A 23,691-nucleotide genomic window follows, 5' to 3' on the forward strand; every position below is an offset into this window, starting at 1 on the left:
TCAAGAATATTTCTGAAAAACTTCAAGGGAATTTCCAAGATTATAAACAAGGTGATCTTCTAAATCACTGCATACAACAAAAGCTAAAATGCATAACCTATGCAGCAGGAATTATAAGGTAAAATAAACTAAAAGGAAACAAATGATTTTTTAAAAAGCAAGATTTAAAATGGAGTGAGAGACAGTACTGGGTTGAGACAGCAAACGCAAATAGGAAAGATGACCATTAAAAGGCAAAGCTGAGGGGAGGAAAGACAGTGGAAGAGTAGGGGCTCCTGTTTCTGAGTTCAGCTGGATTCCCTATCAAACCATTTTGAACACCCAATGAAATCAGCTTGAGATGTAAGAATACACATCTGGATTTCTACAAGCAGAAAAGCAACAGCTTTTTGCAAGGTAGGACATGGGGAGTCATGAATCTTTGGGGAGATACTGGAAAATAAACAAGGGGAGCAAGTCTCCATAAGCTGGCTACTAGAAACTGATATAACACCAGAGCACAGAATCGGAACCCTTGGAAATCTGCTCTAGTGAGAGACTCCCTCTCTGAAAGGGGCTCTGGAAATGAAAAGGCATAATTCTAGTAGGGCATTGGGGTCTTGGGAGACGAGGAGCCACAGAGTGAAAAAGGGGGTGCCTGAACCAGTAGTCTCCAAGCAGTGGAGCCAGGAAGCAGGTTATGGTCAATGGGCTTAGGAAGGGACTCTTAGTTGCCATCGTGCTAAGCCTGGGGGTTGATGATCACACACTCCCTGAGCAGTCTAAAAAAGTCTGGAACCTGTGCCCGACCAGGCAAAAACTCGCAAGGCGGCAGCGGCCTGGAAAGGACATCAGAGCAACAGCTAGACGTGATCCAGAAGCTTTGGGTGCACACAGGAGCCTGCCACCACTTGTAGTTTTAGTCACAGGGTATAGTGGCACTTCTGGGCCCCTGGGACTATCTTTGGAAAAGCTTCGGTGGGCATGCACCATGGGAGTCTGCAGTTTCCAGTGGCACCTAGAGAAGAGGAGACTGTCCTGGAGGGTTTATTGAAGAGGGCAGACCGTGAATTTTCTGCTCTGGGCCAGAGGTTTGGGTGAGGCCATTTTTGCTGATCCTTTGAAGAGGCACAAAAAGCCTCCAGGAAACAAAAGTCATGCAGAACATGGGCTTCCACTGATCCCACCCTCCTTACAGTGGGTGGGGAAACTGCACCAGCCATGTTACCTAAGAAACAGCGGCAGATCTCTCCCTTTTCATTCATAATTTTATGTATTTGAGCTTTCTCTCTTTTCTTTTGGATTAGTGTCACCAATGGTTTATCGATCTTCTTGATTCTTTCAAAAAACCAGCTTCTAGTTTCATTGATACGTTCTACTGTATCTCTGGTTTCTACCTCATCGATCTCAGCTCTAATCTTGATGGTTTCCCTTCTTATGTGTGGAGTTGGTTTGATTTGTTGTTGATTCTCCAGTTCTTTAAGGTGTAGAGACAGCTGCTATGTTCTGGATTTTTCTATTTTTTTGAGGGAGGCTTGGATGGCTATGTATTTCCCCCTTAGGACAGCCTTTGCTGTATCCCATAGGTTTTGAACTGAAGTGTCTTCATTCTCATTGGTTTCCATGAATTGTTTCAGTTCTTCCTTGATCTCCTGGTTGATCCAAGCATTCTTTTTTTTTTTTTTTTTTAAGACTCCATTCACTTATTTGACAGGCAGAGATCACAAGCAGGCAGAGAGGCAAGCAGAGAGAGAGAGAGAGAGAGCTGGAAGCAGGCTCCCTGCTGAGCAGAGAGCCCTATGCAGGGCTCAATCCCAGGACCCCGGGATCATGACCTGAGCTGAAAGAAGAGGCTTTAACCCACTGAGCTACCCAGGTGCCCCTGATCCAAGCATTCTTAAGTAAGGTGGTCTTTAGCTTCCAGGTGTTTGAGTTCCTTCTGAACTTTTTCTTGTGATTGAGCTCCAGTTTCAAAGCATTGTGATCTGAGAATGTGGGGAATAATCTCAGTCTTTTGGTACCGGTTGAATCCTGATTTGAGACCCAGTATGTGGTCTATTCTGGAGAAAGTTCCATGTGCACTTGAGAAGAATGAGTATTCTGTTGTTTTAGGGTGGAATGTTCTGTATATATCTATGAGGTCCATCTTGTCCAATGTGTCATTCAATGCTCTTGTTTCTTTATTGATTTTCTGCTTCGATGATCCGTCTATTTCTGAGAGAGGCCTGTTAAGATCTCCAACGATTAGTGTATTCATATCAATATGACTCTTTATCTTGATTAACAGTTTTCTTATGTAATTGGCTGCTCCCATATTGGGGGTATAGATATTTACAATGATTAGATCATCTTGGTGGATAGTCCCTTTAAGAATGATGTAGTGTGGGGCGCCTGGGTGGCTCAGTGGGTTAAGCCGCTGCCTTCGGCTCAGGTCATGATCTCAGGGTCCTGGGATCGAGTCCCTCATCGGGCTTTCTGCTCAGCAGGGAGCCTGCTTCCCTCTCTCTCTCTCTGCCTGCCTCTCCATCTACTTGTGATTTCTCTCTGTCAAATAAAAAAAAAATCAAAAAAAAAATGAATGATGTAGTGGGAGGAGATCAGGTGACACAACCAGCTGACTCCCATAGAGGAAGACCCTGTGGCTAGGGCTCTTGCAGCCACGGTTGCCCGGCCAGGGATTCGAGCCTTACTATCATCGTCAGAATGTCGGGCAAAGACCGAATTGAAATCTTTCCCTCGCGCATGGCACAGACCATCATGAAGGCTCGATTAAAAGGAGCACAGACAGGTCGAAACCTCCTGAAGAAAAAATCTGATGCCTTAACCCTTCGATTTCAACAGATCCTAAAGAAGATAATAGAGACTAAAATGTTGATGGGTGAAGTGATGAGAAAAGCTGCCTTCTCACTTGCTGAGGCCAAGTTCACAGCAGGGGACTTCAGCACCACAGTTATCCAGAATGTTAATAAAGCCCAAGTGAAGATCCGAGCTAAGAAAGATAACGTAGCAGATGTTACTTTGCCAGTGTTTGAACATTACCATGAAGGAACTGATAGTTACGAGCTGACTGGTTTAGCCAGAGGTGGGGAACAGTTGGCTAAATTAAAGAGGAATTACGCCAAAGCAGTGGAATTACTGGTGGAACTAGCTTCACTGCAGACTTCCTTTGTTACTTTGGATGAAGCCATTAAGATCACCAACAGGCGGGTAAATGCTATTGAACATGTCATCATTCCCCGGATTGAACGTACCCTTGCTTATATCATCACAGAGCTGGATGAGAGGGAGAGAGAAGAGTTCTATAGGTTAAAGAAAATACAGGAGAAGAAAAAGATTCTCAAGGAAAAATCGGAGAAAGACTTGGAGCAACGGAGGGCAGCTGGCGAGGTGATGGAGCCTGCTAATCTTTTGGCTGGAGAGAAGGATAAGGATCTTCTGTTTGAATAATCTTTCCTGCTCTGGTTATTTCACAAGCCCTAACATGGCACCATCTTAAATCACGATGTGTAGGTTTGGTATGTGTGGCTGTTTATTTTTTGGCCTAAGAATTCACTGGTGGTTAAATTTTCCTGGATGTTGGTTTTGGGACTACCTTTGCAAAATCCTAATCAGCAACCATTTATCACTTGAGATTTGTAGAATCTCAAAGGAACCTGTAGAATTTATTCGGCAGAAGCAGTACCCTGTTCCATGTGCATCTGTTCAAGTGATCTGCTTACCAAGCATATTAGGAAATTCCCCTTAGGAAATAGCAGTGGCCTCGGGCCAGCTGTTGCTGTAGCAGCCTGCTTCCTTCCTGCTCCGACACTGGGGCACTGTTGTCTGAGAGTGCTGCCGCCGTCCTGTGTAACCCTGATGCTTCCTCTCAAGCTTTATGAAACCTTCACTATTTTTCCTTGCATGACAGGTCTCTGTCCTATCTGTCATGGGAGTTCTGCCAATTTTAATGTGATTATGGTATAAACAGTAAAATGATAAAAAAAAATGATGTAGTGTCCTTCTGTATCTCTGACTACAGTCTTTAGTTTAAAATATAATTTGTCTGATAGGAGAATCACTACCCTGGCCTTCTTTTGAGGCCCATTGGCATGAAAGATGCTTCTCCATCCCTTCACTTTCAGTCTGGGTGTATCTTTAGGTTCAAAATGGGTCTCTTGTAGACAACATATAGATGGGTCCTGTCTTTTTATCCAGTCTGCAACCCTGTGCTGTTTTATGGGCGCATTTAGGCCATTCACATTGAGGATGATTATTGATAGATACGTTTTTATTGACATCGTGTTACCATTGAAGTCTTTCTTTCTGTAGATTGTCTCTATATTTCTGTTCAATGTTATTCTTGGGCTTTTTCTTCCTTTAAAGAAACCCCCTTAATATTTCCTGCAATATTGGCTTGGTGGTTGCATAGTCTTTTAAGCCTTGCTGGTCTTGGAAACTCTTTATCTCTCCATCCATTTTGAATGTCAGTCTTGCTGGATAAAGTATTCTTGGCTGCATGTTCTTCCCATTCAGTGCCCTGAATATATCTTTCCAGCCCTTTCTGGCTTGCCAGGTCTCTGTGGAAAGGTCTGACGTTATTCTGATGGGCTTTCCTCTGTACGTAAGGATCTTCTTTGTCCTAGCTGCTTTCAAGAGGTTCTGCCTACAATTATAATTCTTCATTCTTACTATTAGGTGTCTCAAGGACTTCCGAGATTCTGTAATCTTGGGGGGAAACCTTTCGGCCTCTAGTACATGAACGCTGGCTCAATTCATGAGATTCAGAAAATTTTCATGAAGAGCTTGTTCCACTATATCTTCTAGATTTCTTTCTTTCTCCTCCCCTTCAGGGATTCCAATAATTCTGATGTTGGAATGTTTCGTGGCATCATTTATTTCCCTGATTCTGTTTTCGTGGCTTCTAAGCTGTTTGTTCCAGTCTTCCTCCTGATCCTTTCTCTCTATCTGTTTGTCCTCCAGATCACTAATTCTATCTTCTGTCTCAGTTATTCTAGCGTTGAGAGAATTTAGATTAGTTTGGAACTCATTGAGAGCATTGTGAAGCTCATCCCTGGTAGCTTTCAGCTCTTCCCTAATATTGAAAACATGATCTCTCGTCGTTTTCAGTTCGGCCCTAATCAATACCATTTGGTCACCCATGGCTTTCTCCAACCTAGCTATTTCTTGGATAATTGTTAGCCTGAATTCTCTTTCCGACATATTGTCTATGTTGATAGCCGTTAGCTCTGTTGCAGAAGGTCCATCCTCTGTATTTTTCTTCTGTTGGGCATTCCTCCTCCTAGTCATTTTGGTGAGAGATGGCTGAACAGATGTAGCTGGATGTATCGACTATGGTGCAATCAAGGTGCACCCTGAAACGCTTCTGAGCAATCAGGGTTCCCCACCCAAATGAGAGGAAAAATAAAAGGAAAAGAAAAAAAGAGAGAGGGAGAGAAACAGGAACGAAAGGTGAGATAAAAGAGAAGGTTCAGCCCAAATGGGCCCCAAGGTAAGATTTATGAAGTATACAAACAAACACAGACAAACAAAAAGACTGATAAAATTATATGATAAGATAATATATATATGTATGTATATATATATATATTTGCATATATATGCAAATAAAGGAAGAAACTCGTCAAAAAGAATCCCGAGTATAAGACTTATATACTATCAGGACAAACACAAAAACACAGAAATACTGGTGGAAGAAAAAGATGGGAGAGTGGTTGTAAATTCTCAGTGTGGGTGAGGAAGGTTGTTCTGATTCTTCCTGGAAGTATCTTGATATCTTTGTTAAAGGACTCAACTTTCCTAAGATAAAGGGGGATTAGGAATTGGTTTACCTATAGGGGTAGCATTGATTGGGGAAAGGGGATTACCTTGAAGTTTAACTCTATATCAAACTATATGAATATTTGAAAATAAAAATTTAAAAAAGGAATAAACTAGACTAAACAGGAAAAATATACATTGGAAAAAAGACAGTCTCTTCAATAAATGGTGCTGGGAAAACTGGGCAGCTGTAGGTAGAAGAATGAAACTCGACCATTCTCCTACACCATACACAAAGATAAACTCAAAATGGATAAAAGGCCTCAACGTGAGACAGGAATCCATCAGAATCCTAGAGGAGAACATAGGCAGTAATCTCCTTGATATCAGCCACAGCAATTTCTTTCAAGATATGTCTCCAAAGGCAAAGGAAACAAAAGCGAAGATAAACTTTTGGGACTTCATCAAGATCAAAAGCTTCTGCACAGCAAAGGACACAGTCAAGAAAACAAAGAGGCAACCCATGGAATGGGAGAAGATATTTGCAAATGACAGTACAGACAAAAGGTTGATATCCAGGATCTATAATGAACTCCTCAAACTCAACACATACAAAACAGGCAATCATATCAAAAAATGGGCAGAAGATATGGACAGACACTTCTCCAATGAAGACATACAAATGGCTATCAGACACATGAAAAATGTTCATCATCACTAGCCATCAGGGAGATTCAAATTAAAGCTACATTGAAATATCACCTTACACCAGTTAGAATGGCCAAAGTTAGCAAGACAAGAAACAACATGTGTTGGAGGGGATGTTGAAGGGGAACCCTCTTCCACTGTTGGTGGGAATGCAAGTTGGTGCAGCCTCTTTGGAGAACAGTGTGGAGATTCCTCAGGAAATTAAAAATAGAACTTCCCTATGACCCTGCCATTGCACTCCTGGGTATTTACCCCAAAGATACAGATGTCGTGAAAAGAAGGGCCATCTGCACCCCAATGTTTATAGCAGCAATGGCCACGGTCGCCAAACTGTGGAAAGAACCAAGATGCCCTTCAATGGACAAATGGATAAGGAAGATGTGGTCCATATACACTATGGAGTATTATGCCTCCATCAGAAAGGATGAATACCCAACTTTTGTAGCAACATGGACGGGACTGGAAGAGATTATGCTGCATGAAATAAGTCAAGCAGAGAGAGTCAATTATCTTATAGTTTCACTTATTTGTGAAGCATAACAAATAGCATGGAGGATATGGGGAGTTAGAGAGGAGAAAGGAGTCGGGGAAATTGGAAGGGGAGGTGAACCATGAGAGACTATGGACTCTGAAAAACAATCTGAGGGTTTTGAAGGGGTGGGGGGTGGGAGGTCGGGGTACCAGGTGGTGGATATTATAGAGGGCACGGATTGCATGGAGCACTGGGTGTGGTGCAAAAATAATGAATACTGTTATGCTGAAAAGAAAAAATAAATTAAAAAAGAAACAGCGGCAGAGGACAGTCTGGAAGAACAGGTGGACCACAGCCCTATGGATCCTGTAATACCGTAATATCCCAATGTCAGGGGAAAATAGTATATTGAGCTCTAGGTGCTGCCTCACAACTTGTTTATTTTTCAGATAAAATTCTCCTTTTCTTTTTTTATCTTTTTCTTATGCTTTTTCTTTTTAGATAATATGCTTCATTTTACTCCTTTTTTCACTCTACTCAATATGTTATATATGGTTCACTTTCCTTGTAATTTGGGGATGTAGTATCCTCTAACACACAGACCAAAATTCATGAAGAACAACTGGAACACCCTGCTTTGTCCATCCTGAGTGAGTATAGTCTCCCCATTTTTTTCTTTTCTTTTTTACTTTTCAAATTTTTTTTAAAGATTTTATGTATTTATTTGACAGAGATCACACAAGTAGGCAGAGAGGTAGGCAGAGAGAGAGAGGAAGGTAAGCAGGTTCCCTGCTGAGCAGAGGGCCTGATGTGGGACTTGATCCCAGGACCCTGGGACCATGACCTAAGCCAAAGGCAGAGGCTTAACCCACTGAGCTACCCAGGCGCCCTTCCTTTTTTTAAATTTTATTCTTGGGTTTCATTTTGGCTTTATTTTTCAATGGTGACTTCCAACCGACTACTCCAGATGTGCCTAGGATGCACCTTGCTTGGGTTGTGGTTGATATTTTGGACTCTGTTCATTCACTCAACCATCCCTTGACAGAATGACTAAGAACTCCCAACAAAGAAAAGAACCAGAGACGCTAACAGCTGAGCAGGGTGACCTACCTTGGGCTCACCCCCGGGGTCCTGAGACCATGACCTGAGCCAAGGCGGACACTTAACCGACTGAGCCACCAGACCCCCTTTAAGTCTGAAATCTTGGCCAGAAACGCCTTCGCTAACACCCTGCATCCCAAGTTTCTCCATGTCCGAGCCCCGCAGGGAAACAAGAACCTGATAACACACCTGATACACACCTGATACACATCTCTACCATTCCAGCTCTTCCTCACCACGCCCCGCAAGTAGAATCACTCATGCCGACACAGACGCAGACAGTCGGGCCTTCGGCCATTAATTTCTTTAAACGCTTAAAAACACGGACCCCACCCTGGGTGGCTCAGTGGGTTAAGCCTCTGCCTTCACTCAGGTCATGATCTCAGGGTCCTGGGATCAAGCCCTGCGTTGGGCTCTCTGCTCAGCAGGGAGCCTGCTTCCTCCTTCTCTCTATGCCTGTCTCTCTGCCTATCTAGGAGCCTCACTCCGGAGAAACCCACCTGACGCTGAACTTCGGTAGACTCCACCTGCCGCTACCAGAGATTGAACTCACTTCCCAAATAACCCAGTCCCGGCGCCCCCCGCTGTTGCTAGAAACGCATCAGGTGTGTCCTCAACCTCGTTGGGTTCAGGCAGCCGGGTTCTGGCCCGGGATGCGGTTCTGTGACCTACGTGGCCACGCCCCCCACTGCGGTCTGGGTCCAAAAGACGGTAGCGGGGGCTGCCGCTTAGGGCCCAAAGACGACGCTGAAGTCGATTTGGGGTATCTCCTTGCCTTTTCCGCCTTCTCGTTGGCTACAGCTCTGTGATGAGTAAGTTTGCAGAGGCAGACCCTACTCAAGGCCCGCATCACCCTGTGGTTTTTCTGGTTAGCCTTTTGGAAGGATGGCGGCGCCTGTGAGCCCTTACAGAGGAGCACCGTGGGGGCGGCCATCTTTGCGGGGAGTGCGGTTCCGCTGGGTGGGGAAGACCCGGACAGCTAAGGACTAGAGGACACGAGGACTCTTCGACCGCCTACGGGCGGTGTGGGAGCCAAGGCCTTAAAGGGGTAGCGGTCAGACCATGGAGGAAGTATGGGAGACTTCTAGTCCTGGTGAGATTTGAGAATGGGGTGGAGTGGAGGTGAGAACAATAGTGCAGTTCTGTGTTAGGTGGGTCGGAGACCCTAGATAGGGCTGAGCGAATGGTGGAGGGCGGGGCTGCGGAAATAGATGCCCTCGGAGACCTGTCTAGGGCGCCCCATCCAGTAGGGAAAGGAGATGGGTGAGGCTTCAGATATATGCAAGTGTTTCCCCAAAATACCCAGCACGAGAGAGTGATCAGGTGATCAGATATGCTATTGCCTTGTTTGGCATCATTTCCAAGTAAAATAAACATACTTAAGAAATACTAGCCATTATTGTATGCAGGCAAAAGAGGTAGGGGGGAGTGGAGAGGGTATAATCCGTGTAGGGGCTTGGTTGGCCAGAGGGAGTCATTTTGTGTTCATGTAGTGAACTTTGATTTACCCTGCCCCTCCCAGAGGAACTTACTTGCAAAGCCTAGATACAAGGGCGGGTCAGGCCAGGTGAAGACATCCAATAAGTGGGGCGCGCATATATCTACAAGGGTAAATTGAAATTCAATTGGCCACCCGTGTGTTACCTAGCAGTTGCTTTTTTTTTTTTTTTCTGTGTGTGGCAGACCTAGCATGACTGTGCAGTTTTCCTGTGTATTGCAATCTCATTGGCCACCTGTGTGTGGGCCGGGCTCAACCACCCCTATAAAGGTTAGTTTGCTGAGACTGAGGAGGAGGAGTAGGAGAGCTCTCAGAGCTGCCAGCAGCCTCGCCACTACCGAGCCCCGGCCTTGCCACCCAGAACTGCGGCCCTCCACAGCGGCGCCGCGGGGAATGGTCTCGCCACCCCCAGCCACAGCCTCGGGGCCAAGCAGCCTCGCCACCACTGAGCCACGGCCCCACCGCAAACAGCCTCGCCACCCCCAGCGGCCTTGCTGCCCTGAACCTCGAGCCACCCCGAGCCACAAGCGATCTTGTTGCCCCCAGCCGCAGCCCCCGCTGCGAGGGGCCTCGCCAGAGCTGTCATTTCGGGAGCGGCTTCCTCAACGTGAGGCCTCCCCGGTGAGCGGCCTACTCAGGAGCAGCATTGTTTGGGGGAGAGGCCTCGTCTAGAGCAGCCCCATCAGAGAACGGCCTCCTCCAGAGCGGCCTTCGCTGGGGAGTGGCCCTGTCGGTGTACGACCTTGTCATCGAGCGGCCCTGTCCAGAGCGGCCTCATTGGCAAGCGGCCTCGTCTGGAGTGGTGGCCTCTTCTGGGGACCAGCCTTGTCAGAGTGGCGTCATGGGGAGTAGAGTCTGTGTCATCGGGGTTGTCCTCCTTGTCATTGTCGCTGTTGTCGTTGCCTCTTCGTTGTCGGGAGCGGCCTCCTCCGGGGAGCGGCTTCGTCCAGAGTGGCCTTTTCTTGGGAGCGGCCTCTTCCGGAGTGGCCTCATCCGGAGTGGCTTCATCTGGAGTGGCCTTCTTGGGAGTGACCTTGTCAGGGTCATCGTCGTTGTCTCTCCGTAAGAGATATCCCCTACCAGTCAGTTTGATTTTTGATGTTTGGCGCAAAATAAAGCTTTGTTTGATTTTTCGTTTTGTGTCAGTCTCGTTCCTTTGATCACGGACCCTAACAACCCGTACATCTTTTTTTCATGGTATTTTAGAACTATCTGTACAGTTTTAATTTGTCATTCTCCCTGACCTAAAACTTCTAATGGTAAGAATCCTTTAAAATTCTCTTTATAAGGAGTACCTGGGTGGCTCAGTCGGTTGAGCACTGACTGGATTTTGGCTCAGGTCCTGAGCTCAGGGTTGTGAGACTGAGCCCAGACTCCGCACTCAGTGGGGAATCACTTGAGATTCTCTCTTTCCCTCTGCCCCTCGCACTCTCGGTCACTTGGGCTCTCTAAAATAAATCTTTTTTTAAAAAATTAGGAAACATAGAAATTTTGGTAATGTTTTAATTTTTTTTGAAGATCTCTATTGTTTGAAAGAGAGCCAGGGGAAGGGTAGAGAGAATTTCAAGCAGACTCACCAAGGAGTAGGAGCTAGAGGCAGGGATAATCCTAAGAGCCTGAGATACTGACCTGAGCAGAAATCTAGAGTCTGCCACTTAACCAACTGAGCCACCCAGGCAGCCCAAGTAATTTTTGCTTACGAAAGCAATTTTTAAAGAACAGAAGATTCCCAGAAACTGGCAGCGCGTGAGGGGTGGCTATTACCCACCAGAGGGAAATAGCAGCTGGAACAACCCAAATTGGGATTGGAGACTTGGAAAAAAGCCAGCAAGGCCAACAAAATCAAAGTCTGGGCAAAAGGCCAAAAAAGCAACCAAAATCAAGGCCAACAAACCTAGAGCCAATGAGAAAGGCAGCACCTGAATCCTTCCAGATATACTGTGAGGGCGGTGGTGGGCAGTAATTGTTTTTAGGGTAAAGAGTACGGAAAATTAGGTGTTTGTCAGGCCGTTGTCCTAGACTCCGCCTCAGAGATTCTGGTTTAGGATGCATGGGGTGTGATTTGGGAGTTTGCATTCTAAGTTTCTCAGAGGATGTGAGACAAGAGGCCTGTCATAATCATTAGAAATAATTGTAAACTGTTCTGTGGTTACAAATATTAGGATGGGTGATTCCCCTCACTACTTCTGTCTTGGCTCAAATTATATCCAAATAGCCCATGGGTGTGTGGGTGGCAGGCAGAGAAGAGCCTGTCCTGTTGCAACCTATACATTACTGTCAATTAGTATTACTAGGCTTTTTCCTCACAGTATTTATCACTTCCTAAGATTAGGTAATCCACTGTCTCCCCCTCACTAGACTGTAAGGTCCATAAAGGCTGTGCTGTTGCCTATTTTGTTCAGTAATGTTTCCTCAGCGAGCTTCAGAATGTATCTGAAGGAACGAATACCAATAACCGGGCATTTCTGATTGAATGCTGAGACAGGCACAAGACAGGAAGTTTCTTTTCCTTTGAGAGAACTGATTGTAACTCAGGTAGGTGGATAACTATGTGGTATTTATGAGATTGAGGGAAAATATTCAGTAGTGAGAGGCCAAGACCCCCACTCCCAGAAGAGGGAGAAGGAATCCTAAGGAGAAACCACATGTCTCAACTCAGCAGCGACCAGTCCAGCTGGAATCCTTGATTCGGTGGCAGCTCTCAAGGGTGATGGTTCTGGGGACAAATAGAAAGGTTCTTCTCCATATACCTTAAGGACCTCATCTCCCATTTCCTAGATTCTCCAGTCTTAGAAACAAAGACTCTTGTCTTCTTTTTTATTCTGAGGACCTCTTTTTTATGTTCTTGCCTGGTTTATACTCAGTTACTGAGTCTCTAATCACACACGATTTGGAAGGAGACGTCTGTATTCTTTAGAACTGCTTTCGAATGACTTACTGCTTCCTTCAGTGACAAAACATTCTGACCAGTCCATTGGCTAATTTATTTACTTTCCAGACCAACATATTTGCCTTAATTTTTCTGTGCTCGGTAACATAAAGCCACGCAAACCAATACGCTCCAAGATAAATTTCTGGAGATGATGACAGATTTCTCTCAGTCTATGCTTTTCAGCCATATAGTGAAGCTACAAAATTTGCCTCATTGTGCTCTCCAAAGGAGTAGCCACTAGTCACAGATGCTACTGAGCACTTGAAATTTGGTTTCATGCAACTGAGGAACTGATTTTTTATTTTATTTTTAAAACTTTAGAATTTAAATAGCAAAAACAAAATGTCAAGGAATGTTTAACCTACTTCAGAAGATAAGGACATTAAAAAATAAAAACTTACTTATATCCTAGGGTGCTTTAAAATCCATTGAGTCCTTGCCCTCCACTGAAGTAATATACCCTTTGAGTAAGAAAATATCATAATCCCTAGAACCAAACAGTGTCACCCCTTATCTGTGGCTTCACTTTCAGGGGTTACTTGAGGTCAAAGGCAGTCTGGAAGCAGATGATCCTCCTAACAGCAGCAGTGCCCTAACCCTAAGTCACAAATCCTCCTGACAGCAGCACTGACCTAACCCTGAGTCACAAGTCCTCCACATCACTTCGTATGGCATGGGCCTTTTATCATCTCTCATACTCCCAGAAGGGCGAGTAAAGGACAGTAAAATGTTTTGAGAAAGACCACATTCACATAACTTTTATTACAGGGTATTGTTATACTTGTTCTATTTTATTATTGGTTTTGGTGTTAATTCTTACTATGATTAATTTATAAATTCGACTTCACCAGGGGTGTGCCTGTGTAAGAAAAAACATACTGTATATAGGATAGGGTTCAGTGCTTGCCTAGCTTCAGGCATCCACTGGGGGGTCTTAGAACATATACCCCACACATAAGGGGACTTCCATACTCCATTATCTTCTCTGGACTGTGTGTCCCCTCCCCCAAATTCATGTATTGACTCCTAATCCCAGATATGATGGTACTAAGAAGTGGGGCCTTGAGAGGTGATTAGGTCATGATAGTAGAACATACGCAAATGGGATTAGTACCCTGGTAGGACATCCCAGAGAATGGCTCTCCCCTTCCCCTGTGTGAGGACACAGTGAGATGATTGCCTTCCCTGAGCCAGGAAGCAGACCTTCAGCAGACACCAAATCTCCCACCACTTTTATCTTTGACTTTGCAGCTTCCAAAACAGAAATAACTCTTTTCTTTCATTACTTATTCAAGACTTCTTGCGTGTAATTTAGAACATTCTGAACCTTTCATTCTGTAGGAACTCTGCACTTCTTTTTCTTTTAAATAAATTTCTCTTTTTATAAGCCATCCAGGCTACAGAATGCTCTTACAGCCACCAGAATGAACCAAGACGGTATCTATTTCACGTAGAATAGATATTTACATCCTCTTTCTACATTAGCTGGTGTAAATGTACCACTGAAAAATAATCCAGGACCTCAGTGCTCTCTCCCAGGAGACCATGGCCTTTTTCTGTTTTGGTCACCTCTGAATCCTCACCTCCTCAAACAGGACCCAGTACAAAGGGAGTACTTAACAAGTACTCGGTAAATGAATGAGCTGACTCATTCTAAGGCTGCTGTTCCGTAAGTGCCTCTGTATAAAATAACCTTCTAAGAGTTCACAGCAGACATCCCAGTTTCCAATTACTCCTTCCCATTGGCCTGCAGAAACTGAATTGATATACACATGCCCCACATCCTACCCACCCAAGGTTAGTCCTGATTGAACTTATTTCCTGCACTTATTGAACTCGATATTCCTTCATTCCTTTGACAGACACGCACAGCAACTGAGGCGTATGTATTTGGGTTGACATCAGATAATGCCTCTGTTTCAAGGCATATTTTTAATAGGATGAGCTCAAACTTTCCCACCCTCAGGATTCATAACCGTCCCTCGCAGTATATACTTTTCAGATATAATATGACCTAGAAATTTTTGCTCAACCCTTCTCTGCTTTCTCCTACTGGTTTTCTGCGACATAAAATAAGACATAATTGACCACGGAAGGCATGACCACATTCACTGCATTCATGAGATTTCTATCCTGTGCAAATCCTCTGTTGTCTCCTGAGGGCGCACATCTGGCTGCAGGCTGTCCCACTATGACTACATTCCTATTTGCTAAGAGCCCACTGATGTTTAGTGACGTCTGAGAAGCCACAGAAGGCACCTGCACAGTCACGGTATTGACAAGGTCTTTCCCCTGCGTGGCACCACCAGTCTGTGATAAGCCGTGATTCCCTGAGGCAGGATTTTCCACTTTGACTGAGTCTCCACATTTCTCTCTTGTGTGTATTCTCTTATGTTTAACAAGGCAAGGCATGTAGGCAAAAGCTTTCCCACACTCACTGCAGATATAGGGTCTCTCGCCCGTGTGAGTTCTTTGATGGACCATGAGCTTTTGCTTTGTGGTAAAGGCTTTCCCACATTCACTGCATTCAAAGGGTTTCTCTCCTGTGTGGATTCTTTGATGTCTAATGAGACCTGACTTCTGGGAACAGGATTTTCCACATTCACTGCACACAAAGGGAGTCTTTCCTGTGTGAAATCTTTGATGCGCTATCAGGCATGTCTTCTGGATGAAGCCTTTCCCACACTCGCTGCATATGTAAGGTTTCTCTCCAGTATGGATGCGCTGATGTACAATGAGATTTCCCTTCTGGATGAAGCCTTTCCCACATTCACTGCATATATAGGGTTTCTCTCCTGTGTGTGTTTTCTGATGTATACTGAGCCGTGATTTCTTGAGAAAGGCTTTGCCACATTCAGAGCATTCATAAGGTTTTTCTCCTGTATGTATTCTCTGGTGTTCAGTGAGCATGAACTTTCTGGAGAACGCCTTCCCACACAGACTACACCTGTGGGGTTTCTCTCCTGTATGAATGATCTGGTGATTAGTGAGCCGGCACTTCTTGATGAAGGCTTTCCCACATTCACTGCATACATGAGGCTTGTCTGTTTTTTGTGTTTTCTGATGCTTGATTAACTGGGACTTAGTATTGATGAGTTTCCTACTCTCAGGGAATTTAGTTCTAGGATGAAATTGTTCATTGTTAGCATGCAGAAGGGATTTCCCATCTCCAATAAGATCTGCAGGGTTCTTTATCTCACACCTTCTGCTCTGGTGAAGTAAAGTTAAGTTTGGTTTTATAATTTTTCCATGTAAGTCATACATATCATGATTTTGCCTTAACACAAAATGAGCTGTTCTCTGACGAACATTACTTTCAAATGTTCTCTGTTTGTGCCATCGCTCTACGCTGTTCTCCATGATTTCAGTTTGTAAGTGCTCTGGCAAATAGTCATCAAGTTTCCAGATTCCTAGAAAGGAAAAGAATAAGGAATTCATTTATCATCTTGTTTTGGACAAAAGACAACTAAAAGACTCCCTTGATGTCCTATGTCTATTTAGTGATGGCTCTATGAAATTAGTATTAATACATGTTTAATGTTCCTTGCACATCTGATAAAACAATAATATAAATAACCCAAAAGATAGTTAGTGTAAAAACAAGGTTGGATCCTTCACAATAAATAAATACAATTTGACTGATTTCTAAACGAGGCCTTGAAATACACACAATTTCCCATGAGCAGCAGACCACAGGTTGGAGGGCCACCTCATCCAAACTGGCCAGAGACAGACTCAGTTACGTCACAAATCTGTACTGAGGACTACTGTGTGCAGGACACAGTACTCATGCTGGGGACACACTCTGAGTCCTCATGTTCAGGGGGCCTACACTGCAGTTTGGTTAAAGGACACAGGAAGCTGCACACTGTGAAAACTGATGTGAAGGAGCAATGGAGATGGAGAGAGATGCAGGAAATCAGGCGACACTGTGGAGGAAGACAAGCCTCCCTGGAGGATTCGCTGTTACCATCTGCCTTGGGGAGCAACAATAATGATACATGCTGGGCTCCAAACAACATGTAACCTACAACATCCAAAAGGGAACTCCTGATCTCCTGTCCTGAATCTCCTCCTCCACAAAGCCCCTCCGGCACAGCGAATGACGCCTCTACTCTTCCCTCTAACCAGGACAGGACTCAGCCTATCATCTGTGTCTCACTCACACATAGTTTCTCCCTCCGTGATCAGTCCCGCCTGCCCTTTTCATAATCATAACCGGAACTGGACCAACACCAATGCCTCCCACCTTCGTGGAAGCCAATCACTTTCTTGTTCTACAGCAGCAGCCTCCTGCTTGGCTTTCCTGTTCCTGCCCAGCCAGCTCCTATCAGCTTTCTAGACAATAACCAAGGTGATCCTTCCAAACATAAATTATATCGAGTCAAGCCTCCACTGCTCAAAACTCCCTAATGTTTTCTCATCTCATGAGGAATAAAATCAAGGTCTTACCATGTCCCTGAAAGGCTCTTATGCAACCTGCTATCCCAACCCCCACCCATGACCCCGTTGACCTTCTCTCCAGTCTTGCTCTGTCTACTCTTCCTAATTTCTGCAGACCACACTCCTGCCTCAGGAGCTTTCCAGCTTTCCAGTTTTACTTTGAGCTTTTTTTTTTTTTTTAATTTATTTTCAGAAAATCAGTATTCATTATTTTTTCACCACACCCAGTGCTCCATGCAATCCGTGCCCTCTATAATACCCACCACCTGGTACCCCAACCTCCCTCCCCCCCGCCACATCAAACCCCTCAGATTGTTTCTCAGAGTCCATAGTCTCTCATGATTCACTTCCCCTCCCAATTTCACCCAACTCCCTTCTCCTCTCTAACACCCCTTGTCCTTCATGATATTTGTTATGCTCCACAAATAAGTGAAACCATATGATAATTGACTCTCTCTGCTTGACTTATTTCACTCAGCATAATCTCTTCCAGTCCCGTCCATGTTGCTACGAAAGTTGGGTATTCATCCTTTCTGATGGACGCATAATACTCCATAGTGTATATGGACCACATCTTCCTTATCCATTCATCCATTGAAGGGCATCCTGGTTCTTTCCACAGTTTGGCGACCGTGGCCATGGCTGCTATAAACATTGGGGGTACAGATGGCCCTTCTTTTCACTACATCTATATCTTTGGAGTAAATACCCAGCAGTGCAATGGCAGGGTCATAGGGAAGTTCTATTTTTAATTTCTTGAGGGATCTCCACACTGTTCTCCACAGAGGCTGCACCAACTTGCATTCCCACCAACAGTGGAAGAGGGTTCCCCTTTCTCCACATCCTCTCCAACACATGTTGTTTCCTGTTTTGTTAATTTTGGCCATTCTAACTGGTGTTAAGGTGATATCTCAATGTGGTTTTAATTTGAATCTCCCTGAGGGCTAGTGATGATGAACATTTTTTCATGTGTCTGATAGCCATTTGTATGTCTTCATTGGAGAAGTCTCTGTTCATATCTTCTGCCCATTTTTGGATATGTTTGCCTGTTTCGTGTGTGTTGAGTTTGAGGAGTTCATTATAGATCCTGGATATCAACCTTTTGTCTATACTGTCATTTGCAAATATCTTCTCCAATTCCATGGGTTGCCTCTTTGTTTTCTTGACTGTGCCCTTTGCTGTGCAAAAGCTTTTGATTTTGATGAAGTCCCAAAAGTTTATTTTCACTTTTGTTTCCTTTGAGCTTTCCAGTTTTACTGTGGAACGCTCCTTACCCAGAGAGCCTACTCACATCCCTCATCTACCTGCTCAAATGTACCTTCACAAGGATTTCCCATACCTCAAATCACGGGCAAGGCCAAGCACTCATTGTTCAGTCACGCTGTTTTAATGTCCCTAATACCTGTTATCATGCCCAGAGCCTTACCTTCCACCTCCATCCATTCCTTCCTCTCACAAAGGCCACATTAATGTCGAATCTCACGTGTCCTCTGTAATCACTACATCCAGAACGTAACCAACACCTCCCCTCCACCCATGCTGAAGCCAGTGATCTGCCATCACGTGGTGCATGGCTCCTCTGCCTGCCACTGTCTACTGCCTGTACAACAACCAGAGGGATTCTCTGGAAACAGAATTAGTTCATGTCATCCCAGTACTCAAGAACTGCTCATGTTTTCTCATCTTTTTAGAAACAAAAGCACGATTCCTTGAAATGGATTACTTGGATGATCTTACTCTCCCTCCCCCCTGCTGTTATGGCCTCTTTGACCTTATTTCCATCATGTTCCCGACAGCACACTCCACTCGGCCCACACAGGTCCTTAATGTTTCTCAAACACATTCCTGCTTTGGGCTTTTAAGTTTGCTTTGCTCTCTGCTTGGAACACTCCCAATCCAGCAGCCTGCTAATCTCCCTCACCTCCTGGCCCTAAGGCACCTTGTAAGTTCCATTCCTAAAGAGGAGACCAAGCCCCTACTGTTCTGTTCTAATGACTAAATTTTATCATAGTACTTTTAACCCTCTGGACATATTATTTATTTTGATTAATTTCTTAAACCTCTTAGAATGAAAGCTCTTGGTGTACTTGTATGCATGTCCACTGGATCCTCAAGCATACAGTGCTATAACAAATGATTTTTAAAGGAATGAAGGAAGGAAGCAATCATATGTACAGAACACAGTTTTGAGAGTGTAAGAGAGATGACAAAACGCTGTATTTATGTAAGAAAGAAAATACATTATGGAGAACACAATTTCATATCCTATGACAGGTAACATGGTTAACTGGGACTTAATGTCAGCAGAATATGATGGAAAAGAATAAAAGTTTCAGAGAAATGAATACAACAGTTCAACACCTACAAGGAACGAGAAGTTGAAAATTAGTAAATAGATAGAGGAATTAAAGGAGGCCTGAATTATGATCTGGCTTAGGTTAGAATGGAGACTGGAGAAGTGTCTGTCCATATCTTCTGCCCATTTTTTGATATGATTGACTTCTCCAATGAAGACATACAAATGGCTATCAGACACATGAAAAAATGTTCATCATCACTAGCCCTCAGGGAGATTCAAATTAAAACCACATTGAGATATCACCTTACACCAGTTAGAATGGCCAAAATTAGCAAGACAGGAAACAACATGTGTTGGAGGGGATGTGGAGAAAGGGGAACCCTCTTCCACTGTTGGTGGGAATGCAAGTTGGTGCAGCCTCTGTGGAGAACAGTGTGGAGATTCCTCAAGAAATTAAAAATAGAACTTCCCTATGACCCTGCCATTGCACTGCTGGGTATTTACTCCAAAGATATAGATGTAGTGAAAAGAAGGGCCATCTGTACCCCCAATGGCTGTTTATAGCAGCCATGGCCACGGTCGCCAAACTGTGGAAAGAAACAAGATGCCCTTCAACGGACGAATGGATAAGAAAGACGTGGTCCATATACACTATGGAGTATTATGCGTCCATCAGAAAGGATGAATACCCAACTTTTGTAGCAACATGGACGGGACTGGAAGAGATTATGCTGAGTGAAATAAGTCAAGCAGACAGAGTCAATTATCATATGGTTTCACTTATTTGCGGAGCATAACAAACAGCATGGAGGACATGGGGAGTTAGAGAGGAGAAGGGAGTTGGGGGAAATTGGAAGGGGAGGTGAATCATGAGAGACTATGGACTTTGAAAAACAATCTGAGGGTTTCGAAGGGGTGGGGGGTGGGAAGATGGGGTACCAGGTGGTGGGTATTATAGAGGGCACGGATTGCATGGAGCACTGGGTGTGGTGCAAAAAACAATGAATACTGTTATGCTGAAAATAAAATATAAATTTAAAAAAAAACACAAAATACAAAAAACAAAAACAAAAAAAAATGGAGACTGGAGAATGCTAAAGTATTTTTTAAGCTCAAATTCATGAACAAGAGACTCCTTTAAAGATGAGAGCTCTGGGCGCCTGGGTGGCTCAGTGGGTTAAGCCGCTGCCTTCGGCTCAGGTCATGATCTCAGGGTCCTGGGATCGAGTCCCGCATCGGGCTCTCTGCTCAACAGGGGGCCTGCTTCCCTTCCTCTCTCTCTCTGCCTGCCTCTCTGCCTACTTGTGATCTCTGTCTGTCAAACAAATAAATAAAATCTTAAAAAAAAAAAAAAAAAGGCTCTGCCTTCGGCTCAGGTCATGATCCCAGCATCCTGGGATCAAGCCCCGCATCAGGCTCTCTGCTCAGCAGGGAGTCTGCTTCCTCTGCTTCCTCCTCTCTCTCTCTCTCTCTGCCTGCCTCTCTGCCTACTTGTAATCTCTGTCAAATAAAATAAAATCTTTAGGAAAAAAAAAAAAAAGATGACAGCCCTGCATATAGGGAACATCTGAGGTAATGTCTGCATGGCCAGGATGTAAGATGCACAGGAGTATAGAGAACCTAAGCTTATAGGGGTTTTTTGGGAGGGAAGATGATGAGAGTTCCTTGCACTTATTGGGAACTTGGGAAAGTTGCCAAGGGGTGAGTGAATGATACAGAACTGAGTCTGGCAAATCACTTTCACGACATGTCAGTTTGAGAGTCTCCTGCAGGGAACAGAAGAAGCTTAGCTTATTAAAATAAAGAAAGTTTGAGGTGCTTAGCTGGTTCAGTTAGAGAACTATGCGACTCCTGATCTCAGGCTCTGAGTGGGAGTCCCACAGAGATTGCTTAATTAAATAAAGCTTAATTAAATAAATTAAATAAAGCTTTGAAAAAGAGAGAGATTAAGAGAGAAAGAAAAACAAAGACAGAGAGGAAGGAAGAAAGGGAAAAAAAGAAAGAAAAGTTTGACAGTTAGGAGACCAGATGAGAAAATGGAAAACAGAAACTTTGGAGGACCTCAAAGTGAGGACAAGGGCCCAGTGAAGACCACTTTACTTTGGGGACACAGCATCCAGGATTTAGAGGAGGTCAGGAAGGAAAACCAACATTACCAGTGGGACAGAAAGGTACAGCAGTTAGAAGACAGTGAGGAATTCAAAGTTTTCTGTTGGGGAGGGGCCTCTGGGCAGTGGATGTTTTTGGCAAGGAAAGTAGAAGGGTATGAAGAAAGGAAAGATCAAAACAAATAAAAAGAAGAAGAAGAAGAGAAAGATCTGTGAATCCTAAGAAAAAGAGAACTATGAAAATAAGCAAAAAATTAAGATGTACAGAAAATAAAAATGGAAGAGATCCCCGAATAGGTAAAACATACATTTTTCTCTAAATTCCTATGAAGAAAAAGAGGTCACACATCAGGAGAGAGATGCATGAAGGCACTGGCTACCTCTCACAGCTGTGCCTCTTATCTGACCAATCAGAGTATGATTTCCACAGCCTGCCCCCTCCTGACCCCCTCCGGGTTCTCTGACTCACCTGAAAGGGTACGACAGGGGATGTCATCTTCTCCTGTCCATGTTGGGTCTCCTGGATCCAACTTGGAGAGCGCATCTGGTTTGCCAGAATGAAAACCTGTTCATGGGAATGACAAAAGATTAAAGACCAAGCTTCAGGCTTGGGGTCTGGGAAGACCACCGAATGTTACAGTTAAGAAAAAAACAATTTTCACATCATACAGGATAACCTTCCTGTACTATGCATCTCCTTTACTGCTGATACTCTTCTACAGTACTACTGACATCCGATACAGGAGGTTTTCGCACACTGAGGAATTCCATGACACCAAGGGACACTGACTGAGTGTCCAACAATTTAGCTCTGATGTTCTCCACCTCGTGATGCCTTCAGATCCACAGGGTAGGGGTTCACGCCCACAACACTGCACACCCACCCCCCACTTCCCTGAGACTTCCCCAGTCACAAGTCCAAATTATTTCCCGGGCTTCTGATAGAATATGTATGCATCAGAGGTTCCCATGACCCCTTTTCAGATTCAGTTAATTTTCTGGAGCAACTCACAGAACTCAGGAAGGTTCCTTATCACATTGCTGGTTTGCTATAAACTCAGGCACAGCCCAGTGTAAGAGGAACGCAGTACCAGGTATGTGGGAATGGGTAGGGGGCTTCCATGCCTTCTCTGAGCACCAATTCACCAATTCACCAATTCAAAAGGTCTCAAAAAACTGTCCTTTTGGGTTATTATGGAGACATTATTAAGTAGACATGATTAATGAAATCATTAGACTTTGGTGACTGACTCAAACTCCAACTCTTCTCTCCTCCCCAGAGGTGCAATGGAACTCAGAGTTCCAACCCTGTCATGGTGGTTGGTTCCCTTGGCAACCAGACTCTGGCCTTCGGTTAAACAGTTGCTTTCCAAAATCACCTCATTAACATAAACTCGAATGTGGTTGAAAGGGTCTTGTTATTTAAGTAACAAAAGACACCCATTTTATTATCCTCTTATAACTCAGGAAATCACAACTGTTATAGGAGCTCTGTGCCAAAATTTGGGATGAAGACCAAAAATACATTTGTTTCACAGACATGTATGTGCGATACATATATAGGTCATCGTAAATCACACATATGTACAAAGTAATGGCTTGCACTCAGGAGAAGGGAGAATAGACCCCTGTGTCTGGAGCTAGGGAGGGGACTAAGAATCTCACTTCAGAGCAATACAGATACCACAGAGCTTTAAGAAGCTGAGAAAGGAGAGGTCACTGATGGGGACCCTCCAAGTGACACTGGGGGGCTGTCCTCACCCACTGACACCAGGTTCCTATAGTTCTCCAACATCACGTCCCGGTACAGGTCCTTCTGGGCAGGGGCCAGGAGCTGCCACTCATCCCAGGTGAAGTCCACGGCCACATCATCAAATGTCAGGGATTCCTTAACAACAGTGTTCTCTAATGAAGTGATGTCCTTTTGATGATAGAGAAGAAATGTTAAAACTTGTCTGCTTATTTCCACTCCATAGACTATATCTAAATATCTAGTGGGGGTGGGTATTTTGAAACATTGCAGAAGAAGCAGATGCCTAATTAAATATTCTGTAATTGTGCACAGTCATCCATCCATTCATCCAATGAGAAGTTTCTATAACATATAAAAGTTCAATCTTCTTCTTAACCTAGAAACACCATCCATATGTATATGATAGGCAGAAGAAATATGTATGCTTTTCAGATCAATGCATCTGATTTTTTACAGGCCTCTACAATTCTATTAGGGAACAAAGGAAAGAATAAAACAAACCAAAAGTCACCTGGACCTGGATCATTTTTTCTGGCCTCTGAAACAGCTGGCAGTGGGAAAACTCAGCTTTGTGTCTCCTGAATCTACTTCTAGTTTCCTTCAGAAATCTCAGTCTCCGTCACATGCACCCCAATAAAAAC

At 44.2% G+C, this 23,691-nt stretch overlaps 2 protein-coding genes across 2 annotated transcripts in view; one reads left to right on the top strand and one right to left on the bottom strand.

Moving 5' to 3' along the window:
• Positions 1–2,583: 2,583 nt before the first annotated feature.
• On the top strand, positions 2,584–3,954 carry LOC131817394 (V-type proton ATPase subunit D-like). Its single transcript, XM_059150681.1, has one exon. The coding sequence runs from the start codon at positions 2,683–2,685 to the stop codon at positions 3,424–3,426; it is 744 nt and encodes a 247-aa protein (XP_059006664.1). The 5' UTR covers positions 2,584–2,682; the 3' UTR covers positions 3,427–3,954.
• A 9,915-nt stretch (positions 3,955–13,869) lies between these two features.
• LOC131817711 (zinc finger protein 615-like) overlaps positions 13,870–23,691 on the bottom strand; it is a 35,673-nt gene continuing 25,851 nt past the window's right edge. The window contains exons 7-9 of the mRNA XM_059151237.1: positions 23,059–23,218; positions 21,767–21,862; positions 13,870–15,857 (exon numbers count right to left, since the gene is read on the bottom strand). Of these exons, the coding sequence (XP_059007220.1) occupies positions 14,497–15,857; positions 21,767–21,862; positions 23,059–23,218 (1,617 nt within the window). The 3' untranslated portion in view covers positions 13,870–14,496. The remainder of the gene's footprint in view (positions 15,858–21,766; positions 21,863–23,058; positions 23,219–23,691) is intronic.

The sequence above is a fragment of the Mustela lutreola genome, chromosome 16 (assembly GCF_030435805.1).
Source record: "Mustela lutreola isolate mMusLut2 chromosome 16, mMusLut2.pri, whole genome shotgun sequence".
NCBI classification, from domain to species: domain Eukaryota; kingdom Metazoa; phylum Chordata; class Mammalia; order Carnivora; family Mustelidae; genus Mustela; species Mustela lutreola.

What these genes read in the sequence shown, in the direction of transcription:
- LOC131817394 (XM_059150681.1), top strand. Translation starts at nt 2,683, where the DNA reads ATGTCGGGCAAAGACCGAATTGAAATCTTTCCCTCGCGCATGGCACAG.